Genomic DNA, 20,440 nt, shown 5'->3' on the forward strand with positions numbered 1-20,440 from the left:
CGACTGACTGATTAGTGGATCAATTAACCCAGCTCTACTAACGTGTATGATTGTCTATGATAATGATAATCTCATGATCAGCTCTGCTGAGAATTTATTCCGGGCAGGAAATGTGTTCTACATTAAAGAAAATGTCATGGGTATAATTAGTTTATGAGGAACACAATTACTAGAGATAAAGTATTTCTGGAGGCATGAACACTATTACATCTACACATCGGGCGGTCAGGCTCACTGACTTGATTGATGCTTGTCATCATATCCCTATTGCCTAGATCGATGCTCATGATATCAATCACTGGACTGTCTAGTCCAGACTCGAATATTTTCAGACAGCCGTCATATAGCTGGAATATTGGTGAGTGCAGCATTAAACTAATATCTAGCCTAATTAAAAGGATTGAGCGACAATGCATACCACAATGTACAAGTTTAACTTTTGGAGGGGGATACGGGCGGAAGTCTTTCCGATCCATTAACAAGGTGACGTGTCTAAGAGTGTATCACATATAGCCTAAGTCCTTATTACTAGAACACGTTTTCGCTGTTAAGTTGTTATCAGTTAGGCGTATTAGATCTACAGAACTTAAAACTATTGAAGACTTCGGGAGAACTCCGGACTCTAGCCTAGGCTATTTATACGCCGAACGGAGAGTGAGATTGGCGATTGTAAGTGTAATTAGCCAAAGAAATGCCATTATATGCAATGATATTACCGAAGGTAAATATTTGGGATGTAAATAAAGTACCTCAAAAGGGCATGTCCTTCGGGTGTTGTGTTGTGTTTTTAATCCCTTTCCACAGCGGCCATTTCCCGCCGTATTCCTTGAATCAACTCACAACACTGCTTGTATCCTGTTCCACACACCGCCGTTAGGTGGCGCACATGCTTCGCGAACACCAACAACCGTTACCACTAAACTGGTTCCATTATTGTTACGCGACGCAAACTGAGCCCCTTTTAGCCGACCAGTTTAGGAAGACAGGAGCCCCGTCCACGTCCCCGCTCGTCCCCGAACTTCTTTCCATTCCCTGGGTTTTGTTGATGTTGTCACATGATGAAAAATACTCAACTTTCTGCGATTTTTTGTCTCACCATTCACGCGAATAAAAACTGATTTGTCGTAGATATGGCGGAGTTTCTCTAAAACGAGTGGGTGAGTTTGATTTAACGCCGCTTTTAGCAATATTCCAGCAATATCACGACAGGGGACACCAGAAATGGGCTTCACATATTGTATCCATGTCGAGAATCGAACCCGGGTCTTCGGCGTGACGAGCGAACGCTTTAACCACTAGGCTACCCAACCTCTCCCTATGTGACAACTTTAAACAGGAATTCTACATAGGGAAATAAATGGAATCATTACGAATTAATATAAATATGTCTCAATTTGTTGGAATAGTCTATTGTTCTTTTGCAGGGTATTTGCTTGATAGTGAAACGTATATTTCATGGATTATATATTAAGTATACTAATTTTGAATGTTGATTTATGTTTTTGGTTTGTCAGCACACACAATTATTTAGATGTTACATGTGATACAATGAACTCACAATACATACCAGAAGTACTACATGTATACACTACATGTTATATGACCGATAAAATATGACATGCATGATGTTTGTTTTTTAAAAATATAATCATCCATGGTATTTTATAAATGCTGGAAATACAGATCTTGAGTGACGTGGTTAAAAAACGAACATAATATTTTCTTCTTAATTCGTTGACGTTTCATTTATGGGTCGTTTTCGCCAATAATGAGTGGGGCCATTTTCGCCCATCTGGGGTCGGTTCACCAGCGAGAAATGTGGCCGTCTTGGAGTCCTTTCAGCCAACATCAAACTGGTGCCATGTGGGGACTTTCATATTTTTTTAGGTCCCGTAAAAATTTGGAGATTCCGGGTTCTTCAGCAACCCATGCTTGTCGTAAGAGGCGACTATCGGGGTCGCGGGTGGTCAGGCTCGCTGACTTGGTTGACGCATGTCATCGTACCCCGATAAGTTGATGCTCATGATGTCAATCACTGGGTTGTCTGGCCCAGACTCGATTATTTACAGACCGCCGTCATATAGCGGAAATAGTGCTGAGTGCGGCCTAAACAACAAACAAATAAACAAACAAACATATTTTTTTGTTTATGTATTTTTGTGCATTTCATAGAAAACGTTGGGGCAGATCGATGGCTTAAATGGGGTGGGGTTTGTTTCGGAGTCGTGCTCATATTCTCTATTTCTTCAATGAAAATTTGCACACATATCAACAAGGTGTATTTCTCTTAGTTTCCGTGTGTTTCCATGGATACATCGGACTTCGGCGTTTAAGAGGAGGGTCGTTTGTTTCCGCAGTAGAGCTCTGGCGTGTAGAATGTTTCCTCGTGAAACTTGGCAAAAAAGGTTACCAGGTGGACTATACTGAATTTATTCCGATATTCCTATCTTTGAACCAATTAAACAGGCATTACAGTGTTATTTATAAAAAACAATATAAGTCACATAGTTTGGGCAGCAACAAGACTCCTGGCTGAGATATTTGCAAACTGACTGTGTATTTGCAGAGAGCATATATACTTTATATAGGTATATGGTCTCAGGTATCTGTTACATTATATAAAGTTAAAACTTGGAGACCCATTTCGCTTGACTGTTAGAGATCAATCAATCTATCAATCTATCAATCTATCAATCTATCAATCAATCAATCAAGTTTATTTCGTTATTCAGGCCCATAATACAGTTGTAAGATAAATTGTATTCAGTTCGCTTGACTGTTAAAGAGTATCAATCAATCAATCAATCAATCAATCAAGTTTATTTCGTTATTCAGGCCCATTATAAAGTTGTAAGATAAATTGTATTTTAGGTCACATACCGAGAGTGTTACATTTCTGTCGATCTCATTCAATTTACATAAATATAAAGCTATCAAGCGTAGTACATTAATATCACAGGAGTTAAATAAATTTGCAAACGTAATATTACCTGAATAATATTTCTGTAATGAGGTACAAAAAGTATTTATCAAGTGAATATATTTCTTATATACAAACGAGACATGGTATCTATCCTCTGCTAAACGTAAATCACATTCTTTACATATAGATTCTGTATGAGGTATATTTAACCATGACCTTTTACGAATAATGTTGACTCGAAAGTTGAGAAGAGATATTTGAAATTTACACATTGCTCTAACTAATCGTTTATCTCTGAGTACTGTTTTATATAATTCGGGTTTCAGCAAATATTTTATCTTAGCATAATGCACTAAAAAAGTAGGGGACTCCAAACTGTGGTCCAATGATTGGAAATATATACCTCTTAAGCATCTTCTTAATGCAGATAAAAATATATTCTTATCACCAACATCTTGGAATAGCCACACATACGCAAAACCGCTATTAAATAACATTTGCCTCACATACGATGCCCAATTGACTCTTCCATTCTCATCTAATACTTTAAGCTAACATAACATTGGAAGGGATATCGACTTGCAGCCATTTGCGAATTCTTAATCGAGTACTTAATTACCCATATTTGCGTATTTATAAACATACAATGACGTCCGGTTTCACCCAGAATAGCAAAGTTTGCTGCAAATTTACTCACAGCAAGAAAATGTTTAAAATAGCATGTTTGTATGTTTTCAGAGACTTAATTTATCCTTTATTGACGTGTGAGGATTTAGTTTGTTGTGTATGCACACAGGGGTCGGGCCGACCATTAGATCATAATTTATGTTTTAAATTATCTGCTTCCGAAAAAAATGCACCGCAGTATAATTACCATCATCAGAAAGTGACGAAATTTTCAAACCTTAAACGGAATATATTTACCTAAGTGTTATTCCACTGTCTTACATTTAGATGCCATTTGTTTAATACATTGTACATCAGAGGTGAGGAAATTTAATTGGGAACATTTCAGTCAATTTTCACGGTTGAAGGATGTTCCAGTCTCTCCAAGTTTAATTTACCGCACCAAGTTGAAAGGATCTGTGGATATGGGTCCGAAACACAACCTTATTTAGTGTCCTTGCGCGCACTACTTTCTGGCATTTTATTTGTACTGCATAAAACGTATCCTAGTACCAATTGAAAAAATAAATATCATTTGGATATCTATCGGATATCATCCAGAGCCAATTTCTATTTTCACTTGAAGTTGATGAAACATAATGTGGCGCAAGAATAATGCGCGTGTTTCAGAGTAATTCGGTACTTTTGAGCAGTAATTTGAGATAAAGAGGAGCGCCACCTGACGATCTATCGCTGAGTGTCGCTGTATTGAGCTCGAAACAGTATTAACTGGTCGCGACTCTTTACGCGCGGCGTGAGCTTGCGCAATTATTTTATTTAGAGACGGAAGCCATATAAAAAGGAAAATACGGAAGTTATATCTGCGCAGACACGGAAGTTGACCGAGTTTTTTTTCATTATCATCTACAAAGCAGAGTGTGCGAAACACGATGCAAAGCGTCGATAAAGCACACGAAACGCGCGAAGTAGATTTGTCTGCAGCCCCAAGAGGTGTATGGCTTGTAAAGGCAAGTGAACTGAAATGTCAGTGTTAAAAGTAAAGTTTCTCTCAAATTAAATATTGTTTGAACTGTGAGGTGAATCATTTTGCAGCTCTTGCACTGGTCCAATATGACTGTCACACTAAACATAGGAGTCACTGTATATTTTATATAGGATACAGCCGAAAATCAGAAACTTGCAGAGTATCTCACTTACTGCACTTAACCGTGCGCAGCTTATAATAGCGTTTAGTATTGGCTGTGGCTGCTCCGATATCGCGTTCCGCTTCAATCATAAGGGCTTGTTGTGTCAATCAGAGACCATATGCCCGTATCTGAAATTGTGGCAGGCTCAGAGTAGGAAACTGATTACAACTAACGCTATCGGTAGCCTGTAAAGTACAGTACTCCCGATCCAAGTGCAGAATACAATATACCCTACAACATGTACAATATAACCTCTGGCAGAGAATTCATTGTAATGCTATTCGGTGAAGATCCAGGTTAGAATAGGTCTTCAACCCCTGCTTTAAGTTAACTATGCTTGTCGTAAGAGGCGACTAACGGGATCGGGTGGTCAGGCTCGCTGACTTGGTTGATGCATGTCATCGTATCCCAATTGTGTAGATAGATGCTCATGATGTCAGTCACTGGATTGTATGGTCCAGACTCAAATATTCATATTGCTTGAATATTGCGGCGTTAAACAACAAACAAACAAATATTCTCTCAATCTGACTTACGTTTCACATTCAATACACTTGACGTCTCCGCCCATTGCAGCCATATTCCACAAATTGGATGAAGTAGAAAAACATTGCCTGAATTTTCTGTTGTGGTGGGAAGTTTTACAGATTTTGTCAAGTTAGGTATTGTACTACAAAAGATGATATATTAAGAACCATACAGTTAGTCATTCTAATAATGATTACAATTATATTTTTGCGGGGGATTATTAATTTTAGACCCAAATTATCATAGATATTCCTAATTGCCTCCAGGGGCACCGGTGGCCCGATTGTCTAGGCGCTGCAATTCGATGTGCAGAGTTGCATCCCTTGGGCACGCCAGTAACCTATGATGTTTGGTTTTTATCCCGGTTCGCCCTGATTATGTTTCTAGTTTTGTCAGCAAAATATCCGTGCTTGTGAGTTTCACCAAAGGGGTAAATGTGTAAGACCTGCATCACTAAGATCCAACTCACTCACTCACCTAACAGCCTCCATTTGTGGTTGGCATCACCTATCCAACACGACTAACCCAAAGGATCTCATACATGTGAGATCAGCGAAACTGCAGTCACAGCCATCTTCCCGAGACAAGAGAGTTATCTGACTATAAAAGTCCAGTTTCCATTCTTGCCGAACTAGGCTGGTATTATGGAGTTACATTTTGGCTGGAGTAACGAGTCTATGCATAGTCCAATCAAATTCGCGCACCGAAATTGAAATCTAGTTCAAAAACTGTCGTGCAGATTTCAGTCGATTGCAGGATTTGCAAAGCATGTGCACCCCCAACTCGTTGTCAGCAGATATTTTCCAAATCTTCTCATGTTTTTAATCAAGGTGCTCATGTGATGTGATGCATTTCGCGATGTAAGACCCGTTTTATCACAATATAGATATTGATTATCGATCAGATCGTCCTGACCGGGCGCAACTACTTGTGTGAAGCAAACGCAAGTGATACGAGAGGTGGAATCTGATTGGTCCTTAGGAGAGGCTTAGAAGGGACATAACTGGTAATAGCCACTGGTGGCGCTACGATCGAGCCCAGTAATTCCAGCCTAGTTCGGTTAGGGTGGAAACTGTTAACTGTCAGTTAACTCTCTTGCCTCGGGAAGATGGTCACTGCTAAAAAGCATAACACAAACTACTGCTACAAACCAAGCTCACTACATTTTATAGCATGTGTCTGATATATTTCACTCTTGTTTGTGTTACAGAGTATTGAAAAATCTCATTCCGGTTTTGAATGTTTTACTATTTTGTATTTGATGGCAGATTTGTAAAACAATATTGATTATGTCACTGTATACTTTACACGTTCTAGTGATTAACTTTACGAACTACTTGGCGTGAGATTACATTGCATGGAGGCTGTCAGTGTTGTTCCACTTACTGATTATTAATTATGTGAATATAGATATTGTGTGTTATGTTCAAAATTGATTTCTTCAGGTTCCTAAGTATCTGTCGGAAAGATGGCAAAAGGCGCAGGGAGGCAGCGAGGTGGGCAAGCTGCGGATCACACGACCAAAGTGAGCATTTGTTTGTTTGTTTGTTGTTGAACTTCATACTTGTAGTTGTACAATATGTTGGTGACCTTTTGTGGTATTTTCTGTGAAGTCTTTGAATTTAGGAACTCAGAAATTTGTGGTTGCATCATAATTAAGTAATTGATCAATAATTAGATCTGGACAGTCAGAATGATTATCTCCCCTGTCATATTGATTATCTCCCCTGTCATATTGATTATCTCCCCTGTCATATTGATTATCTCTCCTGTCATATTGATCATCTCTCCTGTCATATTGATTATCTCTCCTGTCATATTGATTATCTCCCCTGTCATATTGATTATCTCTCCTGTCATATTGATTATCTCTCCTGTCATATTGATTATCTCCCCTGTCATATTGATTATCTCCCCTTTCATCATGATTATCTCTGTTCTGTTGTGATAAATACCCAGAACCCATTTGCTACAATAGCTTCGGTTTAGGCTGAAGTTGAATAGCACACCGTTAGAAATAATTAGATCTTGTCATCTAATCAAATTATTCTTAAGAAACCAGTGCTGTGTTAGATAGAAAAGCAGGGATTTGTCTAGCCTTGTTCAAAGGCCAATATTCATCTGCATCAAATGTCCGTAAAAATCCCCAGATAAGAATTAAACTTCTCCCAAGTCCTGCTGTTATGGTTAAAACTAATGTTATGGCTTTGTAGAAGTGGCTTTTCTTTCGTTGACAAACAAGACCAATATAGATGAATATATAATATTTAGTTTAACATCACTGCCAAAGACTCCGGTTTGATTCCTGACATGGGTACAATGTGTGAAGCCCATTTCTGGTGTCCCCCGCCGTGATATTGCTGGAATATTGCTAAAAGCGGCATAAAACCATACTCACTCACTGAATAGAATATTAAGATTCTTTGTGAAAATACTTGAAATTTAGGATAAGAACTTTAAAAATATCCCAGTTTGCTTGCCAGTGGCACTGAGTTTGGAATCCGAGACAAATCCCTGAAGGGTGACGGGGATGCTGACGTCACTTCCTAAATGAAACTGTGGCGGCGAATATGCCTAGAGTAGAGATATTATACCCTGGATAAAAGAGAATGGATCATTGATGAGATTCTGTAAAATTATTCCAACCAGGGAACAGAAACAAGCTAAGTTTGAGATACCATTGCATGATGAAATACATTTATTGGCAGAGGTGAAACGACACATCGATGCACTCTGAGTTTTCATGTGATGATACAATACATGATACATTCTTTTCTGTATCGATACAAGACGATACACTTGCGAAAATAAATTATTTGTTAGTCATAAATTATTCCCGGTGATTTTGTCCGTCAAATGTCACAAAATTTGTTGTAATTAGCATTTCAAATTCACTCCTAAATATTGCTGCTTTGAACATGTGTCTGCAGCTAGCTTTTCCTTTTGAACCTGCTCTGAAATATTTATAGTCAAGATGTTTCCACTAGATTTGATGTAAATATGCATATCGCGATACATGTGGTATCGACCTATGTAGCATAACAAATATCATATAGTGACCTTGCTGGATCATTTCACCCCTATGTATTGGCAGATATACTAAGCTGAATTTGAGCAAGATCATAAAAAAATGTGAGTTAGTGAGTATGGTTTTACGCCTCTTTTAGCAATATTCCAGCAATATCATGGCGGGGGACACCAGAAATTGGCTCTACACATTGTACTCATGCCAGGAATCAAACCTGGGTCATAAATATGAAAAGCATCCATAGTTCCCCTGTTAATCCAATCCTGGACTGAGCACTGGCTTGTCTATTCCAAACGGGGCGGGGGGGCACGTGTGGCCCAGTCATCTAAGGCGCCGCGATTCGCTGTGCAGAGTTGCGTCCCTTGGGCACGCCAGAAACCTATGATTGTGGGTTCAAAATCCCGGTTCATCCCGATTATGTTTCGAGGTTTGTCAGCACCATACCCGTGCTTGTGGGTTTCACCGAAGTGGTAAACGTCTGAGACCTGCAACACTTCGGGCTTTCCTCCCACATTAAGCTGACACGCCGTGATATAACTGGAATAATGTTAAAAGCGGCGTTAAACCCAACTCACTCACTCACTCACTCTCTTCCAAACACTTGTATTGTGATGTTACAGGAGTCCTGGCCTGAAGCCTGATGTCATGTTCTCCTCCCACGAAACAATGATGAAAGCCGAACCTGGACAAGCACAGGCACCACGAGACCATAAGTTTGTTCTCACTGGCGTCGGTGTTCAGAATCTGGTGGTTATGTCACAGACACCCATATTTGCTAAAGGTGGGTTTACAGCTTCACAGACTCAAATATAGACATGTTTGGGTACACTTGGCTCTGTCCTCCCTTTACTGTGCCAGGATCTGCTGATTGTGAATATAACTGACACAAGCCTGAAGACCCCATCCCCAGATCCCCCATCATATGTCAGGTATATCACCTCTTTTGTGGGTTACCCCAAAGTGGAAAATGTCTTTGGTCTGTGTCACAATGTTCCTGCAATCTCATTAAAATCAGATCTTAGTTCTCGCTACCGCTAAACAAAGATCTGAGGACATCCCATTACGGGTCAAGTCAGACCGACTTTGCGCGAACTTTGACTGACGAACAGAATGACCAATCAGAAGGCCGCTTTCTCGTGCTTTACGGCACTAATTTCAAATTGGCGACTATGCTTCGCAACATATTTTGACATATTCTCAATTACAAATTTGAAACCTGAATCAAAAAAGCATCTCGGAATGGCTAATAAGATGGTAAAGATTGTATGGATTCAGTCGTTAAACCCGCAACTATTGTTCGGAATACCCCATGTTAAAGTTTTCGAGGATGTATGATTAGAAATCACATTCTGACTGTCACTTTCATGATCTGGTAAGCGACGCTCTGATTAGTCTGATGAAAGGTCGTTCTGACGTGACCCTGGGATGTCCAATGGGATGTCTTCAGATCTTTGTTTAGCAGTAGCGAGAATTAAGGTCTGATTTTAATGAGATTGAGTGTTCCTGCTGGCTTTTGAAACTGCCAGTCCTGATGGACTAGCAACTCTAAAAATTACCAGTCCCAGCTAATTTGACGTCATCTCTGAAGTAACGTAGTTAGATCTACACATCATTCACACCAAGTTCAGTCACAATTTTCTTTTCTTTTTTTAAAAATATTTTGAGACAAGTCGCTACAAATATATTTAACCTGAAAGCAAAGTGAAATGTTATTTACCTGTGCTAAAAATAGGCAAGGGAAACCCTGATAGTAACAGACAAGCTGACCTCGTTTGAAAAATCTACTTAAATGAATATCGCCGATGTTTCATTCAACAACAAAGATTTATAAGGTACTTTATTTGCCGGTCCACAGGGACTGACAGTCACATGAATTACCGGTCCAAGCCTAATATTACTGGTAAAAAACTGGTAAATACCAGTAACGAGAACACTGGTGTCACTTTGGGGGAGGGGAGGTGAAATGGGGTTTAATGTGGCGTCCAAGATTATTGCACTTATATAGCGACGTGTGTGTGTTTGTGTGGCTGCTTGTACTAGTCCGGACTGATGCCGATTTATAGTGCTAGCTCACTGAGATACCATGCCACAGTTTAACATGAATGCCCCACTCAGACACAGTATACTGACTCCGAGCTGACCAGTCCTTGTTTTATCCCCTTAATGCCGAGCGCCAGACAGGGTAACAACAAGTACCATCTTTTAGCGTCTTTTGGTATTACACGGTCGGGAATCGAACCCCGGATCTTCCTTTCTCCGGGCAGACGCTCTACCACTAGACCACGGAGGTGGTCTATACAGGAATAGTATATAGAACCACAATGAGGCTCCATAAAAAGACAGCGCCACCTGGTCATCGGTGTCACTTTGGGCTTTTTGCTGTCACACTTAGTGTCAGTGACATGCAATGAAATGAATGTTTGTCAAGTTATCTTAGCAGCGTAATACCTCGACACTGTGGTGAGTATTTGTGAGGTTTGCTTACTGTTAGTAGCTTAGTTGACAGGTATTTTAGCCATTTTCTTGTTACCAATACCATGGCTACATGGCCAAAATGTTGCCGATGTGATGTAAATATGAAGTCACCTACTTCATCACTTCACTTTGACTTGTTTCAGATGGAAATGGTGCAACAAAGGAAAAGGTTTCAGGTATGTGTCTTTACAAGGAAACAAGCTTACCTTTTGTTTTGTGTTTGTCCTCTACATTTACATGTATAGTAAACTATGTTAATAAAGAACACACATATAACAAATTGTGGGCGGTCGGGTAGCCGAGTGGTCAAAGCGTCGCTCGTCACACTGAAGACCCGGGTTCGATTCCTGACATGGGTACAATGTATGAAGCCCATTTCTGGTGTCCCCCGCCGTGATATTGCTGGAATATTGCTAAAAGCGGCGTTAAACCAGACTCACTCACTATAATAAATTGTTTTTTTGGTCCTGACCATTTGCTGTATAGTTTATCATCTAAAATTCATGGATATAATGAACATGTTTATAATGAAACAACGGTAGCGATCTTACTTTGTGATCCCGTTTGTAGTCTGTCAATGACAAGGCTTTTATTTATAAGGAATTGTTATCGTCTGAGCTGCTCACTTGCCACCAAAGAATTGGGTCTCAGGCAGTGACTTTTGAAAATATAGTGCAGGCGGTTGTTTTTTGTTTTTTGTTTGTTCAAACAAGTATGAAACAAACAGTTGTGTACCATCAACCTGGGAAAGGTCCTCCTTACATAAGGGAGCATACAAACTCCTATTGCCGCCATGACCATAACACTAGATGCTCAGTAAAGCAGTGCACATGTAAAGGGAAGTAACTGTGTGCTATATGAATCGCATTGTTTTTAAGTATTTATATTTTTTTATTTTTTATAAAATGCAAATAAAAATGAAACGTGTGGCAGACTTTATGATGATGCGAGTATAGGGCACTTCAGTTTGCTGTGTAGAGTTGCTTCCCTTAGATGTACCAGGAAATCAGATGAAGATGGATTTTCTAATTGACCTGTCAGCACTATAAACTTGATTATTGGTGTCATCAAATTTTAAAATAAAATTTATCAATTTTTGAATGTCTATGTGTTTTGAATAGGATGAAAACTACTTTTTGTGTTGTTTTGTCTGTGAATAATGATGAAACAAAGCCCCCACCCCACCGCCATATGTATGCCGTGTTTAGTCTGAGGTGTCTGTTTCAGAGAGGGTGGCAGTAGAAGGCAAGGTGCTCCAGCGAGCAGAGTGTCGACCTATCGCTGACGACAACTACAACAAACTCAAGAGGTGAGTGAGTGAGTGAGTTGGGTTTAATGCCGCTTTTAACATTATTCCAGTTATATCACGGCGTGTCAGCTTAATGTGGGAGGTAAAGCCCGAAGTGATGCAGGTCTCAGACGTTTACCACTTCTGTGAAACCCATGACCACGGGTATGGTGCTGACAAACCTAAACGTGACATAAATGCAAAAGAAAGGATTATAAGATGATAATATTCGGATACTCGCCGAAGCAAAGTTGAACAGCACTGAGGGTCATATTTCAACAGCAATGGCTGATTGTAAGATATCTGAGGAGGAGTTTCGTTTAGTGTTGTCAGAACTAACCAAATACAACGCAATGAAGCAGGAGATTCGATCCAATTCTCGTAAGACCAGTGGTATTAGCGAAGACGAGAAAAAAAAGTTCATAGAACAGGGGAGACAACAAGCGCGTCAATTGTTCCGTGCCAAAACCTAGGAACTCGTTGGAGATTAAAAATAGATTGTTTACTATCGTTGGATCACATTTAAACGACTGCTTACATTAGTAAAAATGTTGAAGGCTATAGTAAATTTTATCCATTATTAATTAATATTGATGATTCTTTTAATACAAATCATGGCGATTGTTGAATCACGTCAACAAATCAAACCAATCACTGGATTGTCTGGTCCAGATTCGATTATTTACAGACTGCCGTTGTATGGCTGGAATATTGCTGAGTGTTGCGTTAAACAACAAACAAACAAATACAGTTATGCAGAAGTACACATACAGGTGTCGGCAATCCTGTAGTAAAGCATTCTGTCTTGTTCCATGTGAAGACTTCACTGGGAGATCCAGAACAAACCCAAGAGAGAGGTGATCCAGCTTAGCGGGGTGGTCCAGTCCTACAAACCCCGGAGTGCCTACGCTTCACTGGTAAGTCAATCTTTGTCTACATTTTGCTGTAGGGCTTGGATGAGGCCAAATTTACTACCTGGGTACCCACACCCTATTAGGTCTCAGGAGATAGGTCCAAAATATCCGACTGGGAATAGTTTGATCGTAGCCTTGTCAAAATGTATTTGGATACATGTATAAGACAATCTGGTCATGCATACACTGAAGTTGTATCTTTATTGAAACATATAAAAGTCAGAAGGAATATTGTGCAAAGTCAGAAAGAAATGCGAACATTAGTTACTTGTAGTGTAACCATATACTGTTAATCTTGAAATTAACGCGAGCATGAAATAAATGCGAAAAACGTGAGTGGTCTTGGCTCGCATTATTAAACATCGCATTTATATCAACAATAAGACATTTTGGTTAGCAGAAATACCAACTTAGACATACGCTAAAAACAAGCAACTTTGTATTCCACATCACTGTTTATTGAGAAGCACTTGTAACAAGTATATAAACAATGTCATTCAAGCACTAATTACATCCTGTGAATTGTCACTGCTGGGGTCATGACAAGAGTTCTATTCACTTATGTCATCACTGATCACACTTGCAAGTCCAGACAGACGCCACCCACGCAACACAGTGCCCTTTGTTCTTTGCGACTGCGTCAAAGGCCGACACGAGCCAGCGTGCATGTATTGTTTTAGCGGAAGTACTCTACTCAGCGCTAATAAGCGGTGCTATTTGGTGTGTGATTGGATTAATGTAAGGTTGGATTAATGTAAGGATTCTCCGGTAAACCTGACATTTTCTTTAGATAACATATCCACTGATGCTTGGGAGGAGGGAGGTGTCGCATTCATATTGAGTCACAATTCGCATTCTTTTGGAGACGCATTAATTTCACGATTTACAGTAGTTCTAGATAATTTTTGTCATTAGACAATATATGACATGACTAACCATGACTTCTTAGGACCCACCCAACCAGTTACTTGTCCGAGCCCTATTGTGCCGGTAGGTCAGTTTATGCCTACACCGTGTAGGTTTCGCTGTGCCTACACCCTAGATCCCAGTCAATCAGGGAATGGACCCGTGAAGATCCGGGGTAGAATAGGTCTTCAGCAACCTATGCTTGACATCAAAGACCACTATGCTTGTCGTAAGAGGTGACTAATGGGATCGGGTGGTCAGACTCGCTGACTTGGTTGATGCATGTCATCGATCCCAATTGCGTGGATCGATGCTCATAATGTCATTCACTGGATTGTCTGGTCCAGACTTGATTATTTACAGACCACCGTCATTTTGCTGAGTGTGGCGTTAAACAACAAACAAACAAACAAACAAACAAAACGAGTCACGGAATTTCACTTTTCCGAAGTAATGGATTCAGCTAAAGTTTTGTGTGGATGTTTGTTACTGTAAGGGGGTTCAAGTGTGTTCAAGTGTGTTCAAGGTATCAAAACTGGAATTTCAATATGGCTGCCGGGTAGCCATCTTTGATTTAATAAGAACAACACCAGACATTAAGTCTGTTAGTTTGAGGTAGTTTGAGGCTTCTTTGTGCGCATGTTTGTGACGTACTGTCATGTTTCTACAGGATGGCGATAAACGTAAGAAGGAGGAGAGCAAGAGGTCAAGGTTAGATCGTGAGAAGGTGCAGGACATGCTCTTCAACGCATTCGAGAAACATCAGTACTACAACGTCAAGGACCTTGTCAAGATCACCAACCAACCAGTGGTAGGTCTCATCTGTGGATCACATCCCTTTGTTCATCTTTTGTGTCACAACCCTTAGATCACATTTGTGGTCACATTGACTCACATCTGTTTGACATTGACTCACATCTGTTTGACATTGACTCACATCTGTTTCACGTTGACCCACATCTGTTTCACATTGACTCACATCTGTTTCACGTTGACCCACATCTGTTTCACATTGACTCACATCTGTTTCACATTGACTCACATCTGTTTCACATTGACCCACATCTGTTTCACGTTGACCCACATCTGTTTCACATTAACTCACATCTGTTTCACGTTGACCCACATCTGTTTCACGTTGACCCACATCTGTTTCACATTGACTCACATCTGTTTCACATTGACTCACATCTGTTTCACATTGACTCACATCTGTTTCACTTTTACTCATCTGTTTCACATTGACTCACATCTGTTTCACGTTGACCCACATCTGTTTCACATTGACTCACATCTGTTTCACATTGACTCACATCTGTTTCACGTTGACCCACATCTGTTTCACATTAACTCACATCTGTTTCACATTGACCCACATCTGTTTCACGTTGACCCACATCTGTTTCACGTTGACCCACATCTGTTTCACGTTGACCCACATCTGTTTCACATTGACTCACATCTGTTTCACGTTGACCCACATCTGTTTCACATTAACTCACATCTGTTTCACATTGACCCACATCTGTTTCACGTTGACCCACATCTGTTTCACATTGACTCACATCTGTTTCACATTGACTCACATCTGTTTCACATTGACTCACATCTGTTTCACATTGACTCACATCTGTTTCACTTTTACTCATCTGTTTCACATTGACTCACATCTGTTTCACGTTGACCCACATCTGTTTCACATTGACTCACATCTGTTTCACATTGACTCACATCTGTTTCACATTGACCCACATCTGTTTCACGTTGACCCACATCTGTTTCACATTGACTCACATCTGTTTCACATTGACTCACATCTGTTTCACATTAACTCACATCTGTTTGACATTGACTCACATCTGTTTCACGTTGACCCACATCTGTTTCACATTGACTCACATCTGTTTCACGTTGACCCACATCTGTTTCACATTAACTCACATCTGTTTCACATTGACTCACATCTGTTTCACATTGACTCACATCTGTTTCACATTAACTCACATCTGTTTCACATTGACTCACATCTGTTTCACGTTGACCCACATCTGTTTCACATTGACTCACATCTGTTTCACGTTGACCCACATCTGTTTCACATTAACTCACATCTGTTTCACATTGACTCACATCTGTTTCACATTAACTCACATCTGTTTCACATTAACTCACATCTGTTTCACATTGACTCACATCTGTTTCACATTAACTCACATCTGTTTCACGTTGACCCACATCTGTTTCACATTAACTCACATCTGTTTCACATTGACTCACATCTGTTTCACATTGACTCACATCTGTTTCACATTGACCCACATCTGTTTCACGTTGACCCACATCTGTTTCACATTGACTCACATCTGCACCATACCTTTGCTCGTGGGTTTCACCAGAGTCTGAGACCTTCATTACTTGGGCTTTCCTCCCACATCAAGCTGACACGCCGTGAAATAACTGGAATACTGTTACAAGCGGTGTTAAACCCAACTCACTGACTGTTAGACCCAGAGTTACCTCCCTTCGTTCACCCTTTTATTTTTCATTGACTTTCCCATCAAGACCTTGCCACATTTTTGAGTGGGGAATAGATCTAAAGAATTCCCCTTGTGTCGTTTCAGCCATACCTGAAGGAGATCCTGAAGGAGATCTGCACGTACAACATGAAGGCGCCGCATCGCAACATGTGGGAGCTGAAACCAGAGTACCGACATTACAAGGAACAGAACACCTCATAGCACTAGCTGCTGGACAACGTCCATATTTATGTAACTGACCCTTGGAGATATCCTGGGGGTATAGGCACGACCCCCTACTAGTCCCATGGGTACATAAGGGGTGTGCCATCTCTGCCCATGCTTGTCCCATGGGTACATTAGGGGGGTGCCATCTCTGCCCATGCTTGTCCCATGGGTACATTAGGGGTGCCATCTCTGCCCATGCTAGTCCCATGGGTACATAAGGGGGGTGCCATCTCTGCCCATGCTAGTCCCATGGGTACATTAGGGGGGTGCCATCTCTGCCCATGCTAGTCCCATGGGTACATTAGGGGAGTGCCATCTCTGCCCATGCTAGTCCCATGGGTACATAAGGGGGGTGCCATCTCTGCCCATGCTAGTCCCATGGGTACATTAGGGGAGTGCCATCTCTGCCCATGCTAGTCCCATGGGTACATAAGGGGGGTGCCATCTCTGCCCATGCTAGTCCCATGGGTACATTAGGGGGGTGCCATCTCTGCCCATGCTAGTCCCATGGGTACATAAGGGGGGTGCCATCTCTGCCCATGCTAGTCCCATGGGTACATTAGGGGAGTGCCATCTCTGCCCATGCTTGTCCCATGGGTACATAAGGGGGGTGTCATCTCTGCCCATGCTTGTCCCATGGGTACATTTAGGGAGTGCCATCTCTGCCAATGCTCGTCCCATGGGTACATAAGGGGTGTGGCATCTCTGCCCATGCTAGTCCCATGGGTACATAAGGGGGGTGCCATCTCTGCCCATGCTTGTCCCGTGGGTACATTAGGGGAGTGCCATCTCTGCCCATGCTTGTCCAATGGGTACATTAGGAGTGTCATCTCTGCCCATGCTAGTCCCATGGGTACATTAGGAGTGTCATCTCTGCCCATGCTTGTCCCAAGGGTACATTAGGGGAGTGCCATCTCTGCCCATGTTTGTCCCGTGGGTACATTAGGGAGTGCGATCTCTGCTCATGTTTGTCCCATGGGTACATTAGGGGAGTGCCATCTCTGCCCATGTTTGTCCCATGGGTACATTAGGGGGGTGCCATCTCTGCCCATGCTAGTCCCATGGGTACATTAGGAGTGTCATCTCTGCCAATGCTAGTCCCATGGGTACATTAGGAGTGCCATCTCTGCCAATGCTCGTCCCATGGGTACATTAGGGATGTCATCTCTGCCCATGCTTGTCCCATGGGTACATTAGGGGGGTGCCATCTCTGCCCATGTTTGTCCCATGGGTACATTAGGGGGGTGCCATCTCGGCCAATGCTCGTCCCATGGGTACATAAGGGGATGTGGCATCTCTGCCCATGCTTGTCCCATGGATACATTAGGGGGGTGCCATCTCTGCCCATGCTTGTCCCATGGGTACATTAGGGGTGTGTCAATTCTTGCCATGCTTGCCAAAATGGGGATTCAAGGGCAGAATAGGTGCCCAATATGTGTGCTAAAAGTTCTTTTTCTGCTTTGACACTGTTGGTTGCATGTATCATTGTACAGACTGTCAACCACTGCTTACCCTTCTGATCGCAGGATGTTTTTATGGCAAATAGTTAAAATAAAGTAATAAAATTAGACAAGTGAACAATTACAGAATATGTAATATTCCAAACCTTTTCATAATTGAGTCTGGGCCAGGCCAACTTGTTTTGTTCTGGGCACAGAATCAGGGTATGAATACACACAATTATATCTTCCCGAGGCAAGGGAGTTGACTGTCTATAGTTTCATCCTTGCCGAACTAGGCTGGAATTATGGAGTCATATTTTGGCTGTACTAACGAGTCCATGCCATGTCCTGTCAAAATCGTGTGACAAAATTGACATGCAGTTCATAAACAGTATGGTTACTGCTGTACAGATATTTTTCAAATCTTTTTTTGTTTGTAATCGAGGTGCTCAAGTGATTTGTTGCACTTCGTGTGGTAAGACCCGTCTTGTTTCAATAAAGATCTTGAATGGCGACACCTCAGAATGGGTTGCCATATTTTTTTTTGAAGCGAATGCAAGTGATATGAGAGGTGGAATCTGATTGGTGATTAGGGACATAAAAAAAAAAAAAAATTGCATCCCTTGGATGTGACAGGCACCTATGTTCATGGTTTGAACTTTTGACCTGCATACCTTCTGGCTTTTCTCCCATTACTAGCTGACACACCGTGATATAACTGGAATACCGTTTAAAGCAGCGTTAAATCCAATTCCCTCACTCACTCATTCATCCTGACCTAGATCAGAAGCATTTGTAATACAGAAAGTTTTTCCTTTTTCTTTTAATTGAAATTGATAATACCCTTTTCATTTTCTGGAATTCCAATCATGTTCAAATGTTCATTTCTTATTGTCAGATGTACTTGTAAGTTCACCCGTGAAGATCCGGGGTAGAATAGGTCTTCAGCAACCCATGCTTGCCGTAAAAGGCGACTATGCTTGCCGTAAGAGGCGACTGACGGGATCAGGTGGTCAGGCTCGCTGACTTGGATGATGCATGTCATCTTATCCCAATTGCGTGGATTGATGCTCATGATGTCAATCACTGGATTGTCTGGTCCAGACTCGATAATTTAGAGACCGCCATCATATAGCTGGAATATTGCTGTGTGCGGCGTTAAACAACAAACAAACATATACCTGTGAGAACACTTATGATTTGCTTCTTATAAACATCACAACATTTATTTTCCCAAAATATCACATGATTTCTAGGTGTGCCATACTGATTTTAGCCATGATACAAGGAATTTTGTACCCTGACCTAGGGGGTCATGGATGGCCCAGGCCACAATTCGCTGTGTAGAGTTGCGTCCCTTGGGCACGCCAGAAACCTATGATTGTGGGTTCTAATCCCGGTTCGCCCCGATTGTGTTTCTAGGTTTGTCAGCACCTTACCTGTGCTCGTGGGTTTCACCGAAGTTGTAAACGTCTGAGACCTGCATCACTTCGGGCTTTCCTCCCACATTAAGCTGGAATACTGTTAAAAGCGGCGTTAAACCCAACTCACTCACTCACTCACTCACTCACCCTGACCTATGCATGAGGCACTAGAGGCCTGGGGTAGCCAAGCGGTTAAAGCGTTCACTGGTCACACCAAGGCCTGTGTTCTATTCTCCTCATGAGTACAATGTGTCAAGTCCATTTCTTGTGTCCCTTGCTGTGATATTGCTGGAATATTACTAAAAGTAGTACTCTCATTCGCTCACTCTTGAGGCAGGGGGGATCATTCTGCCCCTGTCAAACTGAATAATTGATTATGGTTTTAAATGGTATCTACCCTTTTGACTTATGGATTAAAAATGTGCAGTATAATTATATTTGCTGATGCTGCTCGTTTGCGAAATTTCAAAATATAATCATCTTCTTCTCGAAGGCAGACTAACTCATTTGCCTTCTTACAGGTATGAAATTACATCAGTCCTGAAAATATTTGTAAATGTTTTTAATTTTCCCTCCTGCCTCTGGGCAAATTGATGAGCGAATCTGTAAAACATCATCAAAATGTTCAGCAGAACCATTGCCATGATGCCAAAATAATCATTGTGTGGTTAGACTGTAACATGAAGATATTATAGTGGAGACAATCCTGTATGTTGTATTCCACACGGGGAGATTTTGTTCATATATCGTCATTCTTATGTGAAAGTCATCGTGCCATTTCATTTTGAGTATGTAAATTACCCTTTGGGGTTCATTGTAGAGAATTTTAAGTTTCATTTTGTAAATTAAAGCATCGTCCTGAATTGACAGTGTTTTCTTGTCTTTTTGCATATATTGATAGAGTGATCTCGGGAGGCTTTGTAGTTGATATCACATATCAATATAAGGTTAACA

General features: G+C 41.1%; 1 protein-coding gene and 1 pseudogene across 1 annotated transcript; one reads left to right on the forward strand and one right to left on the reverse strand.

Annotated features, from left to right (window-relative positions):
* Positions 1-4,435: 4,435 nt before the first annotated feature.
* Positions 4,436-20,335, forward strand: LOC139448207 (general transcription factor IIF subunit 2-like). The gene is made up of 8 exons (XM_071229725.1): positions 4,436-4,557; positions 6,711-6,790; positions 8,914-9,074; positions 10,912-10,944; positions 11,996-12,077; positions 12,877-12,973; positions 14,547-14,687; positions 16,498-20,335. The coding sequence occupies exons 1-8, from the start codon at positions 4,480-4,482 to the stop codon at positions 16,612-16,614; spliced, it is 789 nt and encodes a 262-aa protein (XP_071085826.1). The 5' UTR covers positions 4,436-4,479; the 3' UTR covers positions 16,615-20,335.
* On the reverse strand, positions 14,706-16,310 carry LOC139447844 (oviduct-specific glycoprotein-like; annotated as a pseudogene).
* Positions 20,336-20,440: the final 105 nt, after the last annotated feature.

This window comes from Haliotis cracherodii, unplaced genomic scaffold (assembly GCF_022045235.1).
Source record: "Haliotis cracherodii isolate W230 unplaced genomic scaffold, xgHalCrac1.p SCAF_7, whole genome shotgun sequence".
In the NCBI taxonomy this organism is placed as follows: Eukaryota; Metazoa; Mollusca; class Gastropoda; order Lepetellida; family Haliotidae; genus Haliotis; species Haliotis cracherodii.